The 24401-nt window shown below is 43.1% G+C and overlaps 1 protein-coding gene across 1 annotated transcript; it reads left to right on the plus strand.

Moving 5' to 3' along the window:
• The first annotated feature begins 1810 nt into the window (after positions 1 to 1810).
• Positions 1811 to 3706, plus strand: LOC117390254 (leucine-rich repeat-containing protein 4C-like). The gene has a single exon (XM_033987956.2). It carries the CDS (start codon positions 1811 to 1813, stop codon positions 3704 to 3706), a length of 1896 nt encoding a protein of 631 aa, XP_033843847.1.
• Positions 3707 to 24401: the final 20695 nt, after the last annotated feature.

The following is a 24401-nucleotide window of genomic DNA, read 5'->3' on the forward strand; positions in this document are numbered from 1 at the left end:
CTATCAAAACACAACCCCCTAAACTTTCCCTACAGAAAATAAACAACGAAAACAAGACGTCTGGACCCACCAGGCCAAACAAAAAGCTAAGCTAACCAAAAGCTATACGACCAGGCATGGAGGCGTCAGCAAGGAGGAGGAGGAGGAGGAGGGATAGTAGCAGTAGTAGTAGTTGTAGTAGTGGTGGTTATTTGACAGTAGTGCCTTAGCTGCTGTATTGGTATAATTGATGCATTGTAGCCTGTAGTTGTAGTAGTACTAGTCATGGTAGTGATTGTGGTAGTAGGAGTAGTAGTAGCGACAGTAATAGTGCAGTGCAAGTTTTGTTGTACCCAGCACCACTCTCATCTGCTAGAGTCATTGTCACTGACAGAACATTCTCACATCCACCCACCTCTTCAGATCTCATCCCTCTGCAGCTCACCAGACTGTACTCGACCTAATTACTTATTTCCAATTGGTTGTATCAGAAGTTATTCTAACACATTGTAATCTGAGGATGCATAGTTGGACATGAACAAATGCAATCAAGATGTAGTCAAGCAATTCATTAGCTTTTAATCTTAAGAGCCAGTGTATCATTAAAATGCTGTCTCTCACCCGGTATATTCTACACATTTTCCTGTTATAGGACTCAAAGTATAAAAAATCTATCTCTCTGTGACTCTCTATACTGTACATTTAATGTCACAGACCCAAAGGAGACCTATTTAATGATTCCCATTGCGGTCTTTACCGACTCACCAGACCCTGAGGGTCTCTCCCACAATTTGGGATACCTCCCGTCTCCTCTCTTCCCAATTCTTTTTGTACCAGAGGTGAAAGCCTTGAATGAGGACAATGAAAATAATCTTTAGGCTATTTATTTAAGTTGAGGAGTCAGAGTGGTTTACAAAGTTGTTCTCAGGAGTGAAAAGAGCACTGCACTTGCTCCTTGGAGTCCGTGCAATCTTCTTCTCCCCCTCACATCTTCCGTACCAAATTCTTATACTATATCTGGTCCACCCACACAGGGGCGACCGCAACCTGACAGGTATCAGTTCTCTATGTGTCAACCAGTTCTGACCGGTTCTAGCTGATTTCAACTGTTGTTTGCCCTTTGACATAGAGGACGTGAGCATGCATGTAATCCGTAGGTGCAATGGACATTTATTTTGGCAGCACAGCTGTAGAAAGACATTTGTTCAAATGTCATGTTTCCACAGTAGAAAACATAATATTCTCAACACTGTACCACCTGTCCCCTACTACCAATTTGTTTTTGTTTTTTTTTATTGGACCAGTGCATGGAGGAATTAATGACTACTTTTTCACAGTATAAGTACAAGTACAAAAAAAAAGTTACAGTTGGTAGGGGTGACAAAGATTGATTCGGCAAGATGTTTAAAAGCAGCCTCCCTTTTAAATTTGTACTCGATTCAGTATTTTATGACCGTGCCGTGTCTTCTACCCACCTCATGTTCTTTAAATAACTCAACGTGGTGTAATAGTAGTAGTAAAAATGATATGAATTGAAGCTTAATAAACTATAAAAAGTAGCATTATTTGTCTGGCTGCTTCCATATCAAGCCCCAATTCTTTCATCTTGGTTTTCCACATGTATACATTCTGAAAAGTGCTACGTTGGCAGTATCATTATTTAGAGTACTCTCAGCAGCACTGTGACATCATATTCCTTTGAACAGAATGGATGTCTGTAGAAAGCACTTACTTCTCTCCTTTGTCCTCCTATCCAGCCTGATTACCTGATTAGTAATACACCCTCTCCTTTCTTCTTTTACAGAGATCACCATCATCGGATGAACTATGAATGCTGAACAAGATGATCTCCACCCTCGTGCGCCAGACAATGAGAGGTGGTAGGCTGAAGGGGGCACTGTCGGACCCCCTGTTCGTGGTTCTCTTGGCTCTTCAGATCCTAGTGGTGGCTGGACTTGTGCGTGCTCAGACCTGCCCCTCCGTGTGTTCCTGCAGCAACCAGTTCAGCAAAGTTATTTGTACGCGACGAGGCTTACGAGACGTCCCTGATGGCATCTCCACCAACACACGCTACCTGAACCTGCAAGACAACCTCATCCAGGTCATCAAGGTGGACAGTTTCAAACACCTACGCCATCTTGAGATCCTACAGCTCAGCAAAAACCATATCCGCAGCATCGAAATTGGAGCATTCAACGGTTTAGCCAGTCTCAACACTTTGGAGCTTTTTGATAATCGCCTCACGACAATCCCCAATGGAGCATTCGAGTACTTGTCCAAACTGAAGGAGCTATGGCTGAGGAACAACCCCATCGAAAGTATACCTTCCTATGCCTTTAACAGGGTGCCGTCACTGCGGAGGCTAGATCTGGGCGAGCTGAAACGTCTCTCATACATTTCTGATGGCGCGTTCAAAGACTTATCTAACCTGCGCTACTTGAACCTGGGAATGTGCAACCTTAAGGAGATTCCAAATATACTCCCGTTGGTTCGGCTGGAGGAGCTGGAGATGTCCGGGAATCAGCTTACCGTTATAAAACCCAGTTCTTTTACCGGACTGGTCAACCTGCAGAAGCTGTGGATGATGCACGCACAGGTCCAAACCATAGAGAGGAACTCCTTCGATGATCTGCAGTCCCTTGTGGAGCTCAATTTGGCCCATAACAATCTTACGTTTTTACCCCATGACCTCTTCACGCCGCTGCACCGTCTTGAGCGTGTTCACCTGCATCACAACCCCTGGAACTGTAACTGTGATATTCTTTGGCTTAGCTGGTGGCTCAGAGAAGCGGTGCCGGCTAATACTAGTTGTTGCGCACGATGCAACACACCTTCGGTCTTCAAGGGTCGCTACATTGGGGAACTCGACCACAGCTACTTCCAATGTGATGTGCCTGTAATTTTAGAGCCCCCCACGGATCTAAACGTAACGGAAGGGATGGGCGCCGAGCTCAAATGTCGTACAAATTCTTTAACGGCAATTTCCTGGCTCACACCGAACGGATCGCTGGTAACGCACGGTGCTTACAAAGTTCGGCTGTCGGTTCTCAATGATGGAACGCTGAATTTTACAAGCGTTACGATGCAAGACACAGGGACGTATACCTGCATGGTTAGCAATACGGCAGGGAATATCTCTGCCTCGGCTGTACTAAATGTCAGTTCGGTGGACAACAGCGGAGTCACCTACTTTACAACCGTCACTGTGGAAACTATCGAGACCATCGGCGATGAAAGCCATACCCCTCTACCCCCCTTCGGCTGGGTGTCCTCTTCGACCACCAAAGGCACTCCGGTCTCCACTCGAACCACAGAACGGACTTACACCATCCCGGTACTGGATGTTGACAGTGAGGGAACCTTCACCGGATTGGACGAGGTGATGAAGACAACCAAGATTATCATCGGGTGTTTCGTCGCTATCACGTTAATGGCCGCCGTGTTGCTGGTGATATTCTACAAGATGAGGAAGCAGCACAACCAGCAGGATCCCGATGGACCAGCCTCGTCGATGGAGGTGATCACGGTGGAGGAGGAGCTAGCGGGGGTGGCGGCCATGGAGAGGCACTTGAGCCTGCCCCCGCTGGATCATTACAACCACTACAACACCTATAAGAGTTCATACCACCACGCGCCCATGCTCAGTACCTTACACAGCTCGGTAACGCAGGAACCTTTACTCATCCAGGCCTGCTCCAAAGACAACGTCCAGGAGACCCAGATCTGAGCAGGGCCAGGCCAGAACGCACACAACACACACTTTTGGAATACATTACAGTCAACATTTCAACGTAAAACAGATCCAAATGACAGTAAGGTGATGTCGACATGGACAATAAATCAGCGTTTGGGAAAGTTCAATGATACTTTAACAATGTCTTTCTAAAACAAAGATTATTTATTAAAAGTATGTCTAGTGGCTAAATGAAGACAATTTTGTGATAGCTTTTTAGCTTGTTTGATTTCTCTTTCTGTGTAAAACTGCACAAGGGAAAGAATGGTTGACTAAGGCATTAGCGTAGAATGTATGAACGCCATGGCAGTGAGTCATTCTCAGCGTTTCCATGTTATAAGTTCACTGAATTTGCAATCTCCAATCTGTTTCTATTTTTAAGATTTGAAATTCATGTTTTTTGTTGATCAAAATGGACAAATTCAAGCATTTTTTTTAACTGACCTAGCGCTCAAATCTTAAGGGGTCAAGTTCTACGGCCTTACTAGGAGCACCATTGTCCTGACAGTATGATTTATGTTCCATTGAGCGTTACGGCAAAATAATTGGTTTGAAAAATTATCATAAAATTGAGTCAGTACTTTTTTCATACAACAGGTCAATTTAATTTTTTTTTTTTTTTGTGTGTGTGTTTTGCTCTGTTATTAATATAAGGTTATTACTATTAAATTACAAATTCCATGCTTTTTACAGTAGAGATATCAAACTAAATATGAAACCATACAACCCTAAGAGATATAACCAAGACAGGAAGTACTGAAAAGGGTCCCAAGATGGTGGTTTGGTGGTAAATATGAGTCTTTAATAGATAGCATTCAGATCCCAGCAGCATTCCACATAACACATTTGACTCCTTATGTGACGTACTGGCTGCAGTTAGTCATTAATAAATCATTGTTGTCCTTATTATATTGAGGTAATATTCGAGTCTAACAATGCTTCTGTGTAAGTATCCTGGGTTAGTGTGACATTAATCGAAGGCCAGTCAGGCTTAAGACAAGTTGTGAGACAAGTTGGCCAACACCCAGAATGCCATTATTCCACGAGCATTACTTAACATAGCAATATTGTCCATGCATTACGGCACCATTATCTACATTTTCTCCCTGATGTATATTTTACAAATTTAGTGGCAGAATTGTCAGATTTTAACCATGGATTCATTTGGTTTGAGTTCTCGCAGCTTTCATGTTTTTTTAGCATCTTCCATTTTGCATAACGTCTTTTCTATTTCACCCATTATTTTGCTGAATTGTGGAGAAGACATATTGTGCTCTTCTGGGGTATTTAGAATTAAACTTTAACATATGTAGATGATTATTTTAAATTTTGTTCATTGTAATAGTGATCTGAAACTGCTTAATAATAGAAACGAGTCCATTGACGTCCTGTTCAGAACTGCAGAACTGGCCTTTTCTTAGTGCCATTTTACTGTAATAAGCTGCAGAATCGAAACTTAGTTATGTTAAATTTTTAAGTATATATGTATGACCTAGAGTTAGTTTTTCCTTTAATAATTTGATATTGAAATACAGCTCTGAGTAAGCTAAATGAAGGAACACTGTTTCAAAATGGTCAAAGTCAAGACATGACAATAACACACTGGGCTCATATATGGTCTTATATAGCAAATTTAAAGACATCCAAAGTGCTTTAAAGTATGGTTGTCATTACCGAAAATCAGATACTAATTAATATTATATAGAAACTACATACTCATTTGAGCAGGTATCAGTACTAAAAAAGCCACATTCACAGGACAGAAATGAACAGCTGAATAGCTTTAGAAAGATCTTGAGCTGTATCAAAACAAGTATAAGACACATAGACTAGTACCAGGGGCGGTGCAAGACATTTTTGGACGTTGCAGTACCTATGGGGGTGCTAAGTTCTTCAAGAGGGGTGGTCACTTAACATATTCATTTAGAGTCTTATATGGATACAAGCGCACCCCCTCCCTCTAACATGTTTGCTTTGCTGTCCTGAATGTAGGTTAAATGTAGATAGCCCCTGTAGTGATTTATGAAAACTATGGGGGAGCATTGGCCATTCAAGAGGAGGCTAGGGCCCCTCAAGCCTTCCCCCCGGCGCCGCCCCTGACTACTACACCCATGAATCACTATAGAACCTACCTGGACAACTGAGGGATTACACCAATAATATAAAAGGTAATATAAAAGAAAGTCTGTTCCTTAGTATCAAAATAGAGTTTGAAATTTTAGTATCATGACAATACTACAAAAGTTGTAGTGTCCTGCTAACTAACTGACAAAAACATGGCTACTGATCTGCTCCAATGGCTCCTCCGATCACCACCATGTCCCACGTATTGGTTGGTTTAATCCTTCAGATCTGGACAGCATAACATTGGTCACAGAATTGAGTTGGAGCATACGGCCACCTTGTGTAACTGCCCTCTTTAACCTGGTAATGGTGTGTGTCCGATCAGTGTAGCGTTACCTCCTGACACCCAGGGGTCAGCCTCGCCCCGCTGCTGATCTGGCCATCTGTTCAGTTAGACAAGGAATAATCTGCTTTGTTATGTTTGACAATCATTTCAGGGAATATAGTTAGGGAATCTTGTTTTCCAGTGTTGTTATTAATAAATACTGTTGTCATGATACTAAAATTTCAAACTCGATTTTGACTAAGGAATTCGCTTAATACTCAACACTGATCACGATGCCACCATGAAGATACAAAATGTTCCTTTTTTAGTAATAGGATGTAATTTTCATATACAGAATAATAGTACTTACTTTATCTCGGCATGAGGTCTTACATTTATTATGATACAGCTCAAAATCATCAAATCAAAACTTTTCAGAAAAGCTCAAATTTTGTCCTATAAATGTGATTTTTTGCTGTGTCAATACTTGTCTATGTAGACCCTGCATTCAGCCCTTAACAATAACACCGCTTTATTAGTTACTTTATTGTCCCCTCGGGGACAATAAAGTAACTAACTAACTAACAATAGCAGGGTCGTTAAGGGCTGAGTAGGGTAGTTTCAGCTGAAACTGGAGACAATAGCTGTTTACAGTTTCAGTGTAGGTAGCCCCTCCCCTCAGTTAGATTTAAAGGCAGTGGCCACCAGCAATCTGACCAGAACTGAAGAAGCGTCTTGGATAAGCAGCGAAACGTCTTCACTCCTACAAGATTTGTCCAGTTGACAGATTAACTTCGTTGTTTGCTGTGTCAATACTTGCTCAAATGAGTAATTAGTTTAAGTATGAGTTTTAGTATCAATCACTATCTGATTTTGCAATCCTAATGAATAGTTGTGCAAATTTTAGTCAAATAAATTCATACAAGTTCAAACAAGTTTGTAATCCAAATTTAAATAGACTTATTCTTTCTGAAATTAGGCTTTTTGAATGAGAAGGAATTCAAAATTATAATGGTTTCATCAACTGCAATTTTCCCCAGTTGTGTTTTTGATTAGTTTCTGTCACTGAAAATATTTGTTGGGGATTGTGACCAAATATTATTGAAAACTGCAAGACATATCTAGAGTTTTGTGTGTTCTATTTAATTATTTTAAAAGGTGCAGTATGTAACCTTTCTGATAGGAGGTCTTTCATCTGCTTGTCTTCATGATGTTGATGTTGATGTTCTTATGTTTAATCAATTACAAATGTTTTTAGTGCTCAAAATTACCTTTGAAAAACATGCATTCTTGATTTGACTGGACTCGCCTCTCAATAGATCTGGCTGGTAATTGTCCTTTTCTGGTAAAGCAATAACATGTCCATGGAGACAAGCAGGTGGCTGACGCTTCATCAGAAAAGTTACATTCAAAGCATCTTATTATATATTTATTATAATATTCATGCTGTTTCCTTAGCACCGTTGCCATAGCGTGTAAAGATTGAAAAGACACTATGATATCTTTTGAATGGTGAAAATTCCTCAAAATAAACTGGAAAACAGAAACGTATGAATACTATTGCCATAGTCAGTCAGCGATTGTTCCACGTGTACATGACTTCAACTATAGCACATTTTCATATTTTGGTCCTGGAAGAATCTAAAACTTTGATCGTGGTTTCACAACACCTCACCGCTGTACGTGTTCCGTTTAGGGCTTCAAAGACCAGAGCTTATGGGGGAGTCGGCCGCTCATAACACTCTTCAAATACAACGCGATGGCAGATATGAAAGGAGAGGAGTGAAAAACAGATAAGGAAGAAGGAAGGAAAACTAGCCATGGGCCCGTCACCATGGCAACAGTGACCTTGTGCAGAAAAGTGCACGCCGTAGATGCCTTTCTGCTTTCAGCCAGCGCTACAACCCCGCGGTGACGGACAAAAATGCGGTTAATAATGACAAGCAGTGATGAAAATGTAAGTTGTTAAAATTAAGTGAAATCAAAAGTCTCAAAATTATAATTAAGAAATGTCAGATGTGAAATCATATGTTTCAGTCAGTTCTAAATTATGCAAAGTCTCAACTATATTCATAAGTAAAGAATATGGGATTTGGTGTTAGTCATTTGTATTAACAGGATAACAATGTGCTCATTTGAAAGACATAATAAGTACATGTTTGAAAAGTATACAGCTCAGCCGGTTCATAAAACACTAATCAGTTAAATTAAATAGTGTAACAGTTGATAATGTGCATAATGGATGCTCTGAGCGGTGCATACTCATACTGTCGTTGTATGTCGTCGTATGAATGTGATGGTTGAGTGAGTGATTGGTGGTGACTGTTGGTGGTCGGAGGGGCTGCTGGCACAGATTAGCAGTCTAGTTTAAATCAGTCTATCCCAGGGCAGCTGCAGCTGCAGGAGATGCTTACCAATACAGAGAAACACATTAACACAAAACGCCATAATAATAGAAACAGGTACATTGACTTCCTGTTTAAAACTGCAGAACTGAGAGGCCCTGCCCCAGGCAGGAGATTTTCATTTACATGTGGGGAGATTGGTGGTGAAAACATTTTCTGAGCACTCGAGCATCAAATACAGGACAATACAGGTTTAGTCAAAGGTGCATGAATCAAAATAGGCTACCACTCAGAGTACGTAAATATAATAAGAACTACATTATAATAAGGTTAAAAGCTCATGAAAGTCGATTTTGCATAATGTGTTTAATTTAATGAACAATACAGTGTTGTGTTTTGAACGACGTGTCAGGGTTGTGAAGTGCATATGACAGGTTTTCACATTTTGCTAATTATGATTTCCTTTGGTAGGATAGTAGGTTTATTTGTGAATATATATCATCGCCTTACATCAGAGGCAGTTTGTGGAAAAAGTTGGCAAAAGTGAGTAATAACAGAAAGATCAATACGGTAAATTCTTTTAAATCTTCTAAATTTCAGGGTGTAAAATTATAAACTTCAATAAAACTATCAAACAAGGCTAGATTTTTCGATTCCATATCCAGTCCCTTGTATTTGTTCCAATAGCCTAGTCAAATCAGTGTTGAGTAAAAGTAATTGGTGTAATACTGGCATCTGAACTAAAGACTAAGACACTAAGACACTTTCATTTGAGATCTCTGCTCTTGTGTGCGTCTGAGAAGCATCTAGTGAGTTAACATAATTTCACATGTTATTAATGAGGAGAACATATGCCATAAATACCATGAAATAAACATGTTACATACTTAAAAGAGTATTATTTTTTAGCTTTCTCCCATGTTATAGCGTTTCCTCATCAAAAACATGCCTGAAGGTCTTTAAGATGTCATCCATGCATGTTTCAGTAATTTTGTGATCTGTCCCGGGCCCTATTTAAGCCCTCCTTAAGGTTCGCTGTAAGATTCTGTGCAATCCTCAGCCCACAAGCCGACATCACCAATCCCACATGACAATTCTCCACACATATATCCTAAAGCATCAAACAAAACTGTACACAACTTCACAAACCTGATACAATGTGCAGTAGTTTCATTAGCGGGAAGCAGGCTTATTGTGTTGTTACAGTGATCTGAAGGGGGAGTCACTTAGCATGGAGATCAAAGGGAGGGGAAATAAGTTGTTTTCAGTGAATATAGCTTTTTCAAAACAATCAGGTAACATGGTGATCTAAATATGTTGTTAGCAGTTAATACCCCAGACAAATAAAATACCCGTGTAAAAAAATGTGGATTCCTAATGGTCAGTGTTATAAATGATCGCCTACATCTTGACGTCACTTTTCCTGCTTATACACTGACAGAGTGGGGCCTGGAGTGGCGCCGGTGACGCTGTAGACTTGTCATCATTGGAGTTGGCAGCAGGAGCAGAGTGCTGGCTGCACAGTGAATCAGGGGAGCTGCAAAGGGCTGGGTCTAGTCTGACTCACAATATGGACACAACCAGGACATGTGAGGAGAGGAGGAGGCGGGCTGGATTTGTACCCCACATACTTTGTGTATGTGCTGTGTGAGGGGTAAAAACAAACAAAGAAAAATGGTAATACTTTTTAGGACCACATACTAATTGCTAAATAATAGACAAATACATAATTAAAGGCTTAGTTGATGACGACGATGAGGATAAAAAAATAATAATGGTGGTTAATTTTTATTTATTTTTTTATTTTTTATAATTTACAACATATAAATGTCTTCTTTAACCAAGAAAAGAAATAGACTGAAGAAATGTTTTTTGTATTGCCTATCCATTTTTAGTCAAATTATTGTACAGGATACTGAAAGAGCTTCACAGGAACATATTCAAGTAAAACACAAATTTTAGATAGCAACAGACAATAGTACAGCTCTCAACTGCTCTCACAGATAATTTTATGCTTGAGACATTTTTTAAAAACTTAAGACAGAAGTACATAATTTCAATTCACCATTTAGTTCATTCCATAACTTTGCACCAATAACTGAAACACATCTTGATTTAACATTTGATCTGACTTTAGCATATTCATATATATACAGTATCCTTTAGCTTTAAACATTTACTCTGAATAAACAAATGATTTGTTGGTTCACAGAGTCCTACTTTATCAACATTTCTCATATCCCTTTTCTGCAATTTAACTAAAGCATCAATACATGTTTTCCCCATATCTCTGCACAATAGGAGAAGTCGTCATTTGACTGTTACTCTGAATATTGTAACGTACTGATAATGTATTTGTTAAGTGCACTTTATTTCAATTTCTCAAAAAATATCCTCCTTTTTAATTTGTATTAAATACAGAGGAAGATTTTTTTCAAAAGGATACATCTCTGTATAATACAGACTTCTTTAGAACATTGGTTTAGGTAATGACAAGTAATGTTTAAGTATATGGTTAGTTAAAGTTTTATTTGTTTATTGTATATAGATTATACTTTGAATATATATATATATATATATATATATATATATATATATATATATATATATATATATATATATATATATATATATATATATATATATATATATGGTGAGTATAGATTTTGTGAGCGTTTGCATCATTTCTATGGAAGCTTTCACTGGGGAAATATACAATTCACACACACAGCTCATTACATCATCCATGGATCTATAAAAAGCATTGTAACTTTTAAATTTTCTGATTTTGTTTTTGGTGGATTTGGGAGTCTTTACATAAAAATCTTAAAACCTTAAATGATGGAAACTTTACTTTTTTACCCAATATTTATGTCAGAAATCTACTGTAAACAGTTTAAACTGATAAAAATGTATTAGGTGATAAAACTGTCCACTGTGTATTGCCTTAGATTGTCATTTCAGTAGAAGCATGATTCATCTTCACATCATAAAACAGAATCATAACATAATTATAAAGAATATATAGAAATTAAACACTGCCAGAGAGTAAACCATTCTTTCCCTTGACTATGTTCTCTTTTCAATGCAATTTTCTTTTCAACGCTTATGGTGGCTTTCTGACGCAGTGTTGATGCAGGCTACAGTTAAATGTATGGGCAAAGTGGAGAAATTGTACCAGTATTTGATGAAGTAAAAATGGAAACTATATATACTGGACTTTAAAGGCGCTGTACCTGATTTTTACTGTCTTAAAAATGTGACAAACAGAACTAGTTAATTTTAAACGGTTTGCAGTGATCCAAAGTTATTCCTCACTTACCGTATGCATTCCGAGTATACTAATTACTCACCGCGATGAGTTTATAAGAGCTTTTTGCAGCTTTGAGAGATGAGATTGGAGTTTTGCTGTCACTGTCAAGCTAACAACAACTAGCATGGTAATGTGCACTTTCTAATTATCAAACAATAAAACACATTATAATTAGACGCAGACAGCACACAATGAACTTATTTTAACCCTAAGAGCTGCTTATACTATATATCTGTGTTGCAAGACAAATTTTTCTCAAATACATGAAAAAAATCGGGTACAGATCCTTTAACGTAAATAGAGTGATTGATTTACAGGTGAATTTCTGTTCGTCTGTTTCCAGGGGAGGGCGCTGTCCACCAAATTCTCTCATTTTTGGAGAGAATCAGCATCAAACGGTTGAATTTCTACAAAATAAAAAAAAAAAAGATATTTTCAAAAACCAACAAAAAATATTCAGATCATAATTTTACATGTGCTTTAATTGTTAAAAAATGAAAAAAATGAAACAAAAAGAGGGAAAAAACTAAAGCCACAAGAGACTGTGCTTGTAGGGCGGGCGTGGATTCTTGATACCTGAGATTGTAGTTCATACTGTACATGATTCAAATAAAGTGCATTTTTACAACAAATTTTCGAAAGTGGTATTTTTAAAAGATTGTCATTTTTTGTGGCTGTTGCTGTGAATATTTTGTAACAGATGGTTTACATTCAGAAACAACATGGGATATTACGACCATGTTGTGTGACCTGCAGGTTTTAGGTGAGTTTTGAGATGCTGACAGGTGAGTTTTGTTGCACAATTGTGGCAACCCTGACCCACATCCACTGATTCAGGTTTAGTCAATTTCTTCTCTACTAGTCCAGGTTCAGCCCAAGTTTTGTCCCAGCATGGGAAGTGAGTATGGGAAGTGAGCACGGGTGTGGTTCAGATCCTTCAACTCTGTCTTCAATTCACTTTCTACTTAAAAACCTTTCTCGCCTTTCCTTCCAGTGCTGTGAGTTTTGCCATTTTGGTCTTACAGTTTAATTTGCTCAGACTATGGTCCTGGTCTTTTTATTTCATTATTTTGTCAGGAAATATAACAGACCATTCAGATGTCCTGTTACTTTGAGATTGCTCACACTAGCATTAGCAAAAGGTTGATAGAATTACAAATAAGGAACTTGACTCCACATTAGCTGCTATAACTGCTCACCTTGATTGGCTTCATTTGGTTGAAATCTATGAATGACATCCCACAACAGCTCCCACTTCTATACACTGTCTATGGTCCAGGCTCTCCTATTAACAGGTTATCTTCGGGTTCACTTCCGAGGATGTTTAGTTCAAGTTATCATTTGTTGAGGTTCTTCTCTAGTCCAAGTTGTCTAGTCCAGTAAGTTCAGTCCAGGTTCAGTGCATGTTCTCCTATGGTTCAGTTATGTTTTCATTTGGTTCAGGTCCAATCAAATTTCTTCTATACTCTAGGTTTAGTCCATGTTCTCCTCTGGTGCAGGTTTAGATCAGGTTTAGTCTAGATTCTCATTGGGTCCAGCTCTGTTCAGGTTCTCTTCAGGTCCAAACCACTGAGGCTAAGTCCAGTCCAAGTTCTCCTCTTCTCCAGGATCAGTCCAGGTTAAATCCAGGTTCATCTATGGTCCAGGCTGTTCTCTGGTGTTCAGTCCTGGCTCTCCTATAGTCCAGGTTCAGCCCAGGTCCTGGTTCAGTCCAGGTACGTCTCCACAGGCCTCAGGCTGTTCTTTGTGTGTGAGAATGAGCAACTCAGGCTGACAGCAGGAGAGTGAGAGAGGAATGATAATCAGTGATTGCTCTGCTACAGTTATGAAAAGGCCTCTGATCAGAACCTCCAGTCACACAAGTCCACACTGACCTGGTCTCATAATGAACAAAACTCTTATAAAACAGTGGGCATGATGTGATTTATATTTCACTCTAAGCACAGTGACAAAAATGAGGATCTTCGTCTTTATGTAATCTTAAAGCAACACTGTGTAACTTTCTGAAGGTGGCACGACACCTGTATGATTCCAAGTTAAACCCATACTTTAGAACATTCACAATGGAAATAATAGGTTTTATGCCATACTGTGGAAGATTAGCGTCTTAGCCTTGCAACCCCCCAATACTAACATACAAGCTGTCATTAAAATCATCATCATTTTTTCAAAGAAATGAGGAATATATATGTGTAGTAGTTTCTATATAGTAGAGAACATACACCGTAGCTACTCATCTCATTATGTGCGTAGATTTCTAGATCTCCAGATGTCTAATGGAGAGTGGAGGTGCTGTTCCATCCACCCCCAGTTCTTTTGAAACACACTTGACTTCATAAAAAGCCGTAATTATGCAAATGTTCTACAGTTACAGAAGACAAAGAATAGCATTAGCTGTAAAAATGAACACAAACCCTGTGTACTCCTCGGATATGAAGCATTTATAGTATTTTAGTCATTGAAATAGGTTACGTTCATGTGGCATCACAACATTCATAGCTGCCAATGCTTTAGTATTGAGCTCCAGGACAGGTCAGAATCCTGGTTTATGGTTAATATCTCTGTAATTACTGGGCCTTTCCACATGGAACAAAAACTGGCTCAAAGTTCAATGTTTTCTCTAATAGCACTAGCAGACTGAGATTATTTAAAAAAAAAAAAATACTGTAGCTTCAATATGTGGTGGCATAATTCAGTCACAAACACACAAGTTGTAATTTGAAAGGGCTAAAAGTTATAAGAATTAAAAGGACTATGTGGAGAAAATTGTTTACAAAAATGATAGGGTTCAACATTTGTGGATCATAAGGTTGATCATTTCCTAAACAAAACAAAACAAAAAAAAATCTAAATTTCAAAGTACGTAACGTGATGAACACACAACCTATTAAAGACGCTCTATGTAACTTTTCTGGTGAAGGGTCCACTACCTACTTGTCTCCATGGAGATGTTATTGCTTTGTCTATAGAATCTTTTTTTTTTTTTTTTTTTTTTGCATTATACTATCTACCTATCTATGGAAACAAGCAGGGAAAAAACAGGCAAAGTTACAGGTCAGATCTGTGGAGAGGTGACTTTACTGATAGTAAAAATGCAGAACAGAAAAGTTACATAGTGCACCTTAATGATTATGATATGATGTTTACTTAGTTTAAGTTTCGTTTTACACAAAGTAGAAAGCTAAAAAGAAAAAAAAAAACACAAACACAAACAGATTTTGCATAACACCCTTTTTTTAAGAACAAATGTATTTAATCATTATTGTCCTCCCCAGAAATAAACCACCAATGAATTAACACAGAAAAAACAAACAAACAAACAAACAAACAAAACAAAAAAACAAAAACAACAACAAAAACAACAACAACAACTGTAGCTGTACATTATAATCATAAGCACAACACACAGCCTGCTGAGTGGGTTCACATGTGTCTGTTTTATGTGTAGCCTTGTCTACAGGAGCTGTCCATGGTGCTGAATGCCCACAAGCTTTATAGAAACATCGTGGGCGTATTTAAACATACAACTCAAGTCACAAATACTGTAAGAATAATAGACATTTAGGCATCTTCTTTATTTTCATCACTATTTACATTGTAGATTCTCATTGAAGACATCAAAACTATGAATGACACATATGGAATGTTGTAAGCAAAAAATAAACTCAAAATATTTGCATCATAATATTTGATGTCTTCTGTATGTATATAACATGTAAAAACAAACAAAATAAGCAATAAATAAATAAATAAAAAGGTCTCTGTCTACAAACGTTTGACTGGTAGAGCATTTGACTCATCCATGTCCAGATTTTGCAGCTAGGCTTGGTCAGGACTTCAGGGGGATTCATAACTGGACCTGGGTTTAGCACTGGCGTAATAAAAGCACAGTATATAAAGATTTGAAATATCATAAACATTATCTTTTGTTTAATGTATTGTTTTCAAGCTGAATATACAATCAGAAAACAAAAATTGCATTGTCAGTTTACATTTTGAAATTCAATTTGTTTAAACCTAAAATGACTCTCTCTGATCTGAAGTGTCACTAACTAAAGCCCAGCACCTGCAGCCAATCTTTGAACAGTGCTAGTGCAGCCTCTGCAGCTCAGTGAGTGAATTCTGAAGGTTCTGAGCTTTCACATGAGGCCTATCCATATACTGAGAATCAGAGAAACTAAACCAGAAAAATGGTTCAGTTATGATTGTAATTCCTTTATTAAAACAGTAAGAGCGCAGGCTATGTATCGTTTCCATCATACAAATATAAAAATACATTGCAAAATAACATAACTCAGAAAGCTAATGTCCATAAAACATTTAAATCCTAAAATTCAGCTATATTATTATTATTATTATTATTATTATTATTATTATTATTATTATTTGAGAATTATATTGTAAATGTCATGATGTCAGTTTCCCTGTCCTCCCGTGCTCTCTCCCCCTCCCCTACCTGTGTGTCTGGAGCTGGGTGGAGTGCCTGACTCCTCCCGTGCACACCTGGGGTGCATCAGCCTAATCACCACCACCTGCTGCTGAGTACAAGAAGGCTTGGCAGTCTACACTCGGTGCCAGACCGTCCGCGTGTAAAACGTGAATGTTTCTTGCTAAGCTTTGTTATATGGTACTTTCCGGCAAATGCTCATTTGGATTTATGCACCCTCCAGATTCCTGCCTCTACTCGCCCAGCTCCTGCCGCCACGTTCCAGTCCCGGTATCGCTTCCAGCTCGTCTTGTCTCCTGCTCGTCTCGTCTCCTGCTCGTCTCGTCTCCTGCTCGTCTCGTCTCCTGCTCGTCTCGTCTCCTGTCCGGTCCTGGTCTCTGGTTTGTCACCCGCTCCCCGCTCTGGTCTTCGTCTGATCCGCCTGCCCTGGTACCGCACCTGCTTCTATCCCCGTCCTGGTCCTGTCCTGCCCGCCTCTACCTGCACCGCACCCGCCTGACCCGTCTCCCGCTCCCCGGTTCCTGTACCTGCTCTTGTGACCTGTTTAAAGACTGCATTTTCACCGCTGTAAATAAACACTGTTAAAACTGCTCTGGTCTGCATCCTTTGGTCCTATCCGCACCGTTACGACAGAACGGTCTGGCCACTATGGACCAAGCAGGCTCAGATCCGGACCAGACGCGCCGCCTCACGCACTCTCACCCCGAGGCGGTGCTGGGTCAGCATGAACAATCCATTCGGACTCTATTGGAGCTAAATCAGACATTGTCCCAGCAGGTGGCACAGCTTAACCACCAGGTGGCCGCGCTCCTCGTCACCCCGCCTGCTGCAGCCGGAGCGCCGCCACGCCTCCCGGAGCCGAGAGGCACGGATCCGGAGCCGTATGCTGGACAACCTCACCTCTGTCGCGGATTCCTGTTCCAGTGCGAGTTCATGTTCCAGCAATGCCCTTCTCGTTTCAGCTCGGGGGCCACCAAGATCCGATATATATGTGGATTACTCCGGGGCAGAGCTCTCCAGTGGGCAGAGGCGCGCCTAATGAAGACGTCTGTGGATAGCCTGGATTTTAATGAATTTGTGTCCACGTTTAAGCTGGTGTTTGACCACCCGCACTACCAGGACAATGCTGCCTCCCGGTTATTGACTCTCAGCCAGGGCTCCAGGACGGTAGCGGATTATTCCATTGAATTCTGGACACATGCGGCGGAGCTGGACTGGACGGACAGCGCGCTGCGGGCTGTGTTTGTGCGGGGCCTGAACGAGACTTTGAAAGATGAATTGGTTTCCCGGGACGAACCCCCCGACCTGCGGACCCTCATCTCCCTCACTCACCGTATAGACAACCGCCTACGGGCTCGTCGCCGAGAGAGACGCCGGTCACCGGTCCCGCCGGAGCCACGCGCTGCCCCGCCCCCGCCGGATGAGCCCATGCAACTCGACAGGACCCTTGTGTCGGCCGAGGAGCGTCAACGGAGGCGTCGTCTGGCCGGGGCTTGCCTCTACTGCGGTGAGCGCGGACATTATGTGGTCACTTGCCCAGTTCGGCCAAAAGGGGGGGCCCACCAGTAGCACTGGGAGTACTGGTGGGCGAGCAACACATCCTGGACTCTTCTAATAGACTGCGGCTCAGCGCCACCCTGTGCGTTCGCACAGAGACCTTATGCGTTTCCGCCCTTATCGACTCCGGGGCTGAGAGGGACTTTATTGATGCCCAAGTCGCGGAGCAGCTCGGGGTCTACCTGGAGCCCCTCGAACGCCCCTTAAATGCCCAGGGGCTCAATGGACGTTTTCTGGGGCACATCACTCACATCACAGAACCTGTCACCGTGATTCTGTCCGGCAACCACCAAGAGAACCGTCAGTTTCATGTCCTGTCCTCCTCCGCTTCTCCTCTGGTCCTTGGTTACCCCTGGCTACGCGCCCACAACCCTGTTTTCGATTGGGCCAGGGGCGGAGTTTCGGGCTGGAGTCCCGATTGCCACGCCAAGTGCCTTCGGTCCGCCCTCCCTCCGGCCGGGAGGTCCGTTCCTGTCGCTGATCCGTCCCCAGACACCCCCAATCTGTCCTCGGTGCCTGCTGAATATCACGACCTGGGGGAGGTTTTTAGCAAGAGCAAGGCCCTCTCTTTACCGCCCCACCGTCCATATGACTGCGCCATTGACCTCCTGCCGGGTGCCCCACTACCATCTAGCAGGCTATATAACCTGTCTAAACCTGAACGCGAGTCAATGGAGGACTATATCCGTGGGTCCCTGGCTGCCGGAATCATCCGCCCGTCCACTTCACCCGTGGGAGCGGGGTTCTTCTTTGTGGCTAAGAAGGACAAATCCCTGCGGCCTTGCATTGATTACCGGGGTCTGAACAATATAACTGTAAAGAATAAATACCCGCTTCCCTTACTGGACTCGGCATTTACGCCCCTCCACGGTGCGACCATCTTCTCAAAGTTGGATTTGCGGAATGCGTACCACCTGGTGCGCATCAGGGAGGGAGACGAATGGAAGACGGCCTTCAAGACACCCCTGGGACATTTCGAATACTTGGTTATGCCCTTCGGTCTCACCAACGCCCCTGCCGTATTCCAAGCCCTCATCAACGATGTGCTCCGTGATTTCCTTAACCGATTCGTCTTTGTTTACTTGGATGACATCTTGATTTTCTCGCGGTCCCCCCAGGAGCATCATCAGCACGTTCGCCAGGTTCTCCAGCGCCTCCTCGAGAATAAACTGTTCGTGAAAGCTGAGAAATGCGAGTTTCACGCAGAGGAGGTCAGCTTTTTGGGCTTCATTGTGGGGCGGGGCCAAGTAAGAGCTGACCCTGAAAAGATCCAGGCTGTCACTGAGTGGCCCGTTCCTACCAGCCGGAGACAGCTCCAGAGATTTATCGGCTTTGCCAATTTTTATAGACGTTTCATCCGGGATTTTAGTAGGGTTATCTCGCCCTTAACTAAACTCACCTCTCCTGCTTTGCCGTTTGCCTGGTCTCCTGAGGCGCAGACAGCCTTCGAGAAGCTTAAGAGACTATTTACCTCCGCTCCCATCCTGCACCAGCCCGACCCTTCACGGCAATTCATCGTGGAGGTCGACGCCTCCGACTCAGGAGTGGGGGCCGTGCTTTCGCAGAGGTTCGACCCCCACAACCGCCTCTGTCCCTGCGCCTTCTTTTCCCGGCGATTGTCCTCGGCCGAGGTCAATTATGACGTGGGGAATCGGGAGCTCCTTGCCGTAAAGCTGGCCTTGGAGGAGTGGCGCCACTGGCTCGAAGGGGCGGAGCAACCATTCATCGTCTGGACCGACCATAAAAACTTGGAGTACATCCAGTCCGCCAGGCGCCTCAATCCCCGTCAAGCTCGTTGGTCCCTCTTCTTCAGCCGCTTCAACTTTCTCCTCACCTACCGCCCCGGATCTCGGAACGTCAAACCCGATGCCCTCTCCCGCCAGTTCGCCCTGGAGGATAGCCCGGTCACCGCAGAAACAATTATTCCCTCCTCGTGTGTGGTGGCCGCGGTCCATTGGGATATCGAGGACACCGTCCGAGAGGCCCAGACCAACGACCCCGACCCAGGTAACGGCCCTCCAGGTAAACTGTTTGTTCCCGATTCTGTCCGGTCTCAGGTGCTCCAGTGGGTCCATGCCTCCCGTTTCGCCTGCCATCCTGGTGCCGGTCGCTCTCTCTCCCTCCTCAGGAGACGCTTCTGGTGGCCCACGATGGACACAGACACCCGGGCTTATGTCGCCGCCTGCCAGGTATGTGCTCGGGCCAAGGCCTCCCACTCACCCCCTTCTGGTCTCTTGCATCCTCTCCCAGTTCCTCGTCGCCCTTGGTCCCACATCGCCTTGGACTTCGTGACGGGCCTTCCCCCTTCCCAGGGGAACACGGTGGTTCTCACCATTGTGGACCGCTTCTCCAAGGCCGCCCATTTCGTTGCCCTGCCTAAGCTCCCCACAGCCAAAGAAACTGCCGACCAGCTGACCAGTCATGTCTTCCGACTCCACGGCATCCCGGTGGACATCGTGTCCGACAGAGGGACCCAATTCACCTCTCAGGTATGGCGGTCTTTCTGCGACGGTTTGGGGGCCACGGTTAGCCTCACGTCCGGGTTCCATCCACAATCTAATGGGCAGACGGAGCGGGCCAACCAAGACCTGGAGTCGGCCCTACGGTGCACAGCCTCCGCCAACCCCGCGACCTGGAGTACTCACCTGCCCTGGATAGAGTATGCTCACAACTCCCTCGTGAGTTCCGCCACTGGTATGTCCCCCTTCGAGGCATCGCTGGGATATCAACCCCCTCTCTTTCCCACGGAGGAGAGGGACCTCGCCGTCCCGTCTGTTCAGCGCCATCTCCAGCGCTGTCGCCGGATCTGGAAGAAGGCCAGGGCGGCCCTTCTTCGGGCTGGAGCGCGCACTAAGGCGACGGCCGATCGCCACCGTGTCCCGGCGCCCGTATACCAACCTGGCCAGATGGTTTGGCTCTCCGCCAAGACGGTCCCGCTGAAGACGGACTCCCGTAAGCTGTCCCCCCGATTCCTGGGACCGTTTAAGATCATGAGGATCATAAATCCATCGGCGGTGCGCCTCCAGTTACCCCCGTCTCTCCGGATTCATCCGACCTTTCACGTCTCCCAGGTTAAACCAGTCCGGACCAGCGACCTGTGCCCTCCGGCCGATCCCCCACCGCCCGCCCGAGTCATTGACGGCCACCCGGCGTTCACCGTCCGCCGCCTGATTGACGTTCGTCGCCGTGGTAGGGGCCTCCAGTACCTCGTCGATTGGGAGGGTTACGGTCCGGAGGAGCGATCCTGGGTGCCCAGGGCACGCATTCTGGACCCCGACATGGTGAGAGACTTCCACCGCGCTCATCCTGACAAGCCTGGGGGTCCACCAGGAGGTGGACCTTAGGGGGGGGGTACTGTCATGATGTCAGTTTCCCTGTCCTCCCGTGCTCTCTCCCCCTCCCCTACCTGTGTGTCTGGAGCTGGGTGGAGTGCCTGACTCCTCCCGTGCACACCTGGGGTGCATCAGCCTAATCACCACCACCTGCTGCTGAGTACAAGAAGGCTTGGCAGTCTACACTCGGTGCCAGACCGTCCGCGTGTAAAACGTGAATGTTTCTTGCTAAGCTTTGTTATATGGTACTTTCCGGCAAATGCTCATTTGGATTTATGCACCCTCCAGATTCCTGCCTCTACTCGCCCAGCTCCTGCCGCCACGTTCCAGTCCCGGTATCGCTTCCAGCTCGTCTTGTCTCCTGCTCGTCTCGTCTCCTGCTCGTCTCGTCTCCTGCTCGTCTCGTCTCCTGCTCGTCTCGTCTCCTGTCCGGTCCTGGTCTCTGGTTTGTCACCCGCTCCCCGCTCTGGTCTTCGTCTGATCCGCCTGCCCTGGTACCGCACCTGCTTCTATCCCCGTCCTGGTCCTGTCCTGCCCGCCTCTACCTGCACCGCACCCGCCTGACCCGTCTCCCGCTCCCCGGTTCCTGTACCTGCTCTTGTGACCTGTTTAAAGACTGCATTTTCACCGCTGTAAATAAACACTGTTAAAACTGCTCTGGTCTGCATCCTTTGGTCCTATCCGCACCGTTACGACAGTAAATTAAATTCTGTGTCTTAAGCTTTTTGGTAACCACGATTAACCTGTCTTGGGCTTTTCAAACTCTTGGTATCCTATAGACAAAATGAAAAGGAATTAATCTTCTGTAACTGGCTGGTAGAGCTCCATATGCCCACTGCTCCTGACAGGTTGTCCAGAGGCACTAGTTCAATGACGGTCAAATACAGAGAAAAAAAAAAAAAAATCCCTAAAGGCACAAAATAATCTAAAATTAAAGATGGGGTATTATGCAAAATCGATTTGTTGAGCTTTCTACCATGTTATAATGTTGTTCTCTCATAAAAAACATGCCTGAAGAGGTTTTAGATGTCTGCCATGCATACAGTAATTTAGCAATCTCTCCCGGGCCCTATTAGAATCCGCTTTACAGTTTGCTGTAAGATTCTGTGCAATGCTCAGCCCACAAGTCTACGTCACCCATGCTTCCACACGACAATTCTCCATAAATATACAAAAGCAGGACCTAGAACTGTTCACAGCAACTTGACAAACCTGATGTGCAGTATTTCATTAGTGGGATGCATGCTGATAGGTGATCTAAATATGTTATGTGTTAGCCTTTAATACCCCATAGAATTAAAATACCCCCTCTTTGCGAGAATACTTTATTTTTGGTTAAGGCAACCACCACAACACATGCCACGGTGATTCATACACGCTCCACACACAAGTATATCACGAACAATTGCTCTAGCCTCATATTGAAAAGAATGCTGAGAATCCTGTTTCCGTTTAGTCCCCATGAGTGATGTGAGGAGTGCGGAGGAGGACCAGGGGAGCGACGAGGGAACGGAGGTCCGGGTAAATCAATTAGGGCCCGCGCTCTGTGTCCGCTGTGAGCTGTTTGTTTGCATAAGGCCTGGCAGATATGAGCGTGCAGCTGTTGAGATCGATACAGACCCGAGATATACTCACCTCCACACACCCGCAGCACTGCATAAATCTGACCCAAGACACTGCTCTGTCCACGGGTTAGGATGGGAGGAGGTGCTGCCCCTAGTGGTCAGGGAAATTAGTTGTAGTAGGCTTATAGATTAGAAGTGAGGGAGGGATGGAGTTTTGTTAGAAAGGGGGGGGGGGGGATCTGAAAAATGTACTGAAGTCAGACAATTAGTTTATTTATCTATTTATGTACCTTCTTTACTGATCTTGGGGTACCAGGAATTAGGGTTGTCAAAAGTATCACAAATCAGATACTCATCATACTCATACTCATTGAAACTAGATACTCATTTGAGCAGTTGTCAATACAAAAAAAAAAGTCACATTCAGAGGACAGAAATGAACCTTTCCTGAATAGCTTTAGAATGATCTTGAGCTGTATCAGAACAAGTATGAGACCACATAGACTAGTACATGCCCATTGATCACTGTGGAACCTTCATGGACGACTGAGGGATTACACAGATATAAGACCACATGGTAATATAAAATAAAGTACTGTCATTTAATGTTGAAAATCACATTCTATTGTCTAAATAAAGTGTGTGTTAATTATCATGTTGGTATTGGACTCATTACTAAGTATTGAGTCTATTCCTTAGTATACTTTTTTATGTATAAAGTTTTTCGCACCGTACTCAAATCACACTGTACTCTAACTTAATTAAAGCATCACCATGTAACGTTTTGACATTGTGGTTGTTTTTATTACAGTGAAAAACATGGAAAATATGCACGCTTACTGTGAGTGGCCTTAAACCTCAACAAATCTGATTCCTCTTTCTGTTTGTTTCTACGTAAATGTTGTTTCTTTGACAATAATATTCCACAGCATACTCATACTCATTACAAGTTTAAGAATAATGCAAATTGTTCATCAAATTATGTCTATATCATCCTTATATTTTAGCCTCCTGTTGGCTTGTACTGGCTTGCTCTTATCTGCTCTGCTCAACACTAGTCCTGTCACTATAGGTCCTCACACCGCATGAATCGTGTCCCTGATTGTAAGCGTCAGGGGCCTCTCTCCATCGATCCCCCCTCACTGCTGTTATCTGCTGAGGGCCCACACAGATGGATTGTGGGTAAGTACTTGAGCGGATGGATACCGGCTGAGGACAGATCGTAAAACGCCCCTGGACCTCCTCCACATCTCCAGATCAATACACGCGGCATCAGCAGAACATGCACAGACAGGGAACAATAGGTCTGACATGTGCTGGAGATGTAGACTATAAAATATGATTATGTGTTATTATGTTTATTTATTAATCACATGCCTAGACTAAACTGACTAAATAGATGCTCCCCTTTAAGAACTGAATTTGGTTGGTTCCATTGGTCTACATCATGCGGTAAAAATACAGGAAGTCCTCTTTTGCAGTTCCATACATCAGTCGTTATACAGTGTTTTACAATTGTGAAATTCAACACATATTTGAATAAACTATAATCTGAATTGTGTCTGCTCATTTCTACCGGCCATATTCTTAAAGTACTGTTCTTAAAGCCACAGTATGTATCTTTTTTTTGCCAAAAAATAGACTAAAATAAATGCATGTTTTTTCTTGTTGTTGGGTGTTTTTTTTTGTTTTTTTTGTTTTTGTTTTTTTTTTCATTGTGTTTATTGCACTGAAAAACATA

Source organism: Periophthalmus magnuspinnatus, chromosome 3, assembly GCF_009829125.3.
Source record: "Periophthalmus magnuspinnatus isolate fPerMag1 chromosome 3, fPerMag1.2.pri, whole genome shotgun sequence".
Taxonomy (NCBI): domain Eukaryota; kingdom Metazoa; phylum Chordata; class Actinopteri; order Gobiiformes; family Gobiidae; genus Periophthalmus; species Periophthalmus magnuspinnatus.

Excerpts from the sequence above, each read along its gene's own strand:
- LOC117390254 (XM_033987956.2), top strand. The coding sequence starts at position 1,811 with ATGCTGAACAAGATGATCTCCACCCTCGTGCGCCAGACAATGAGAGGT.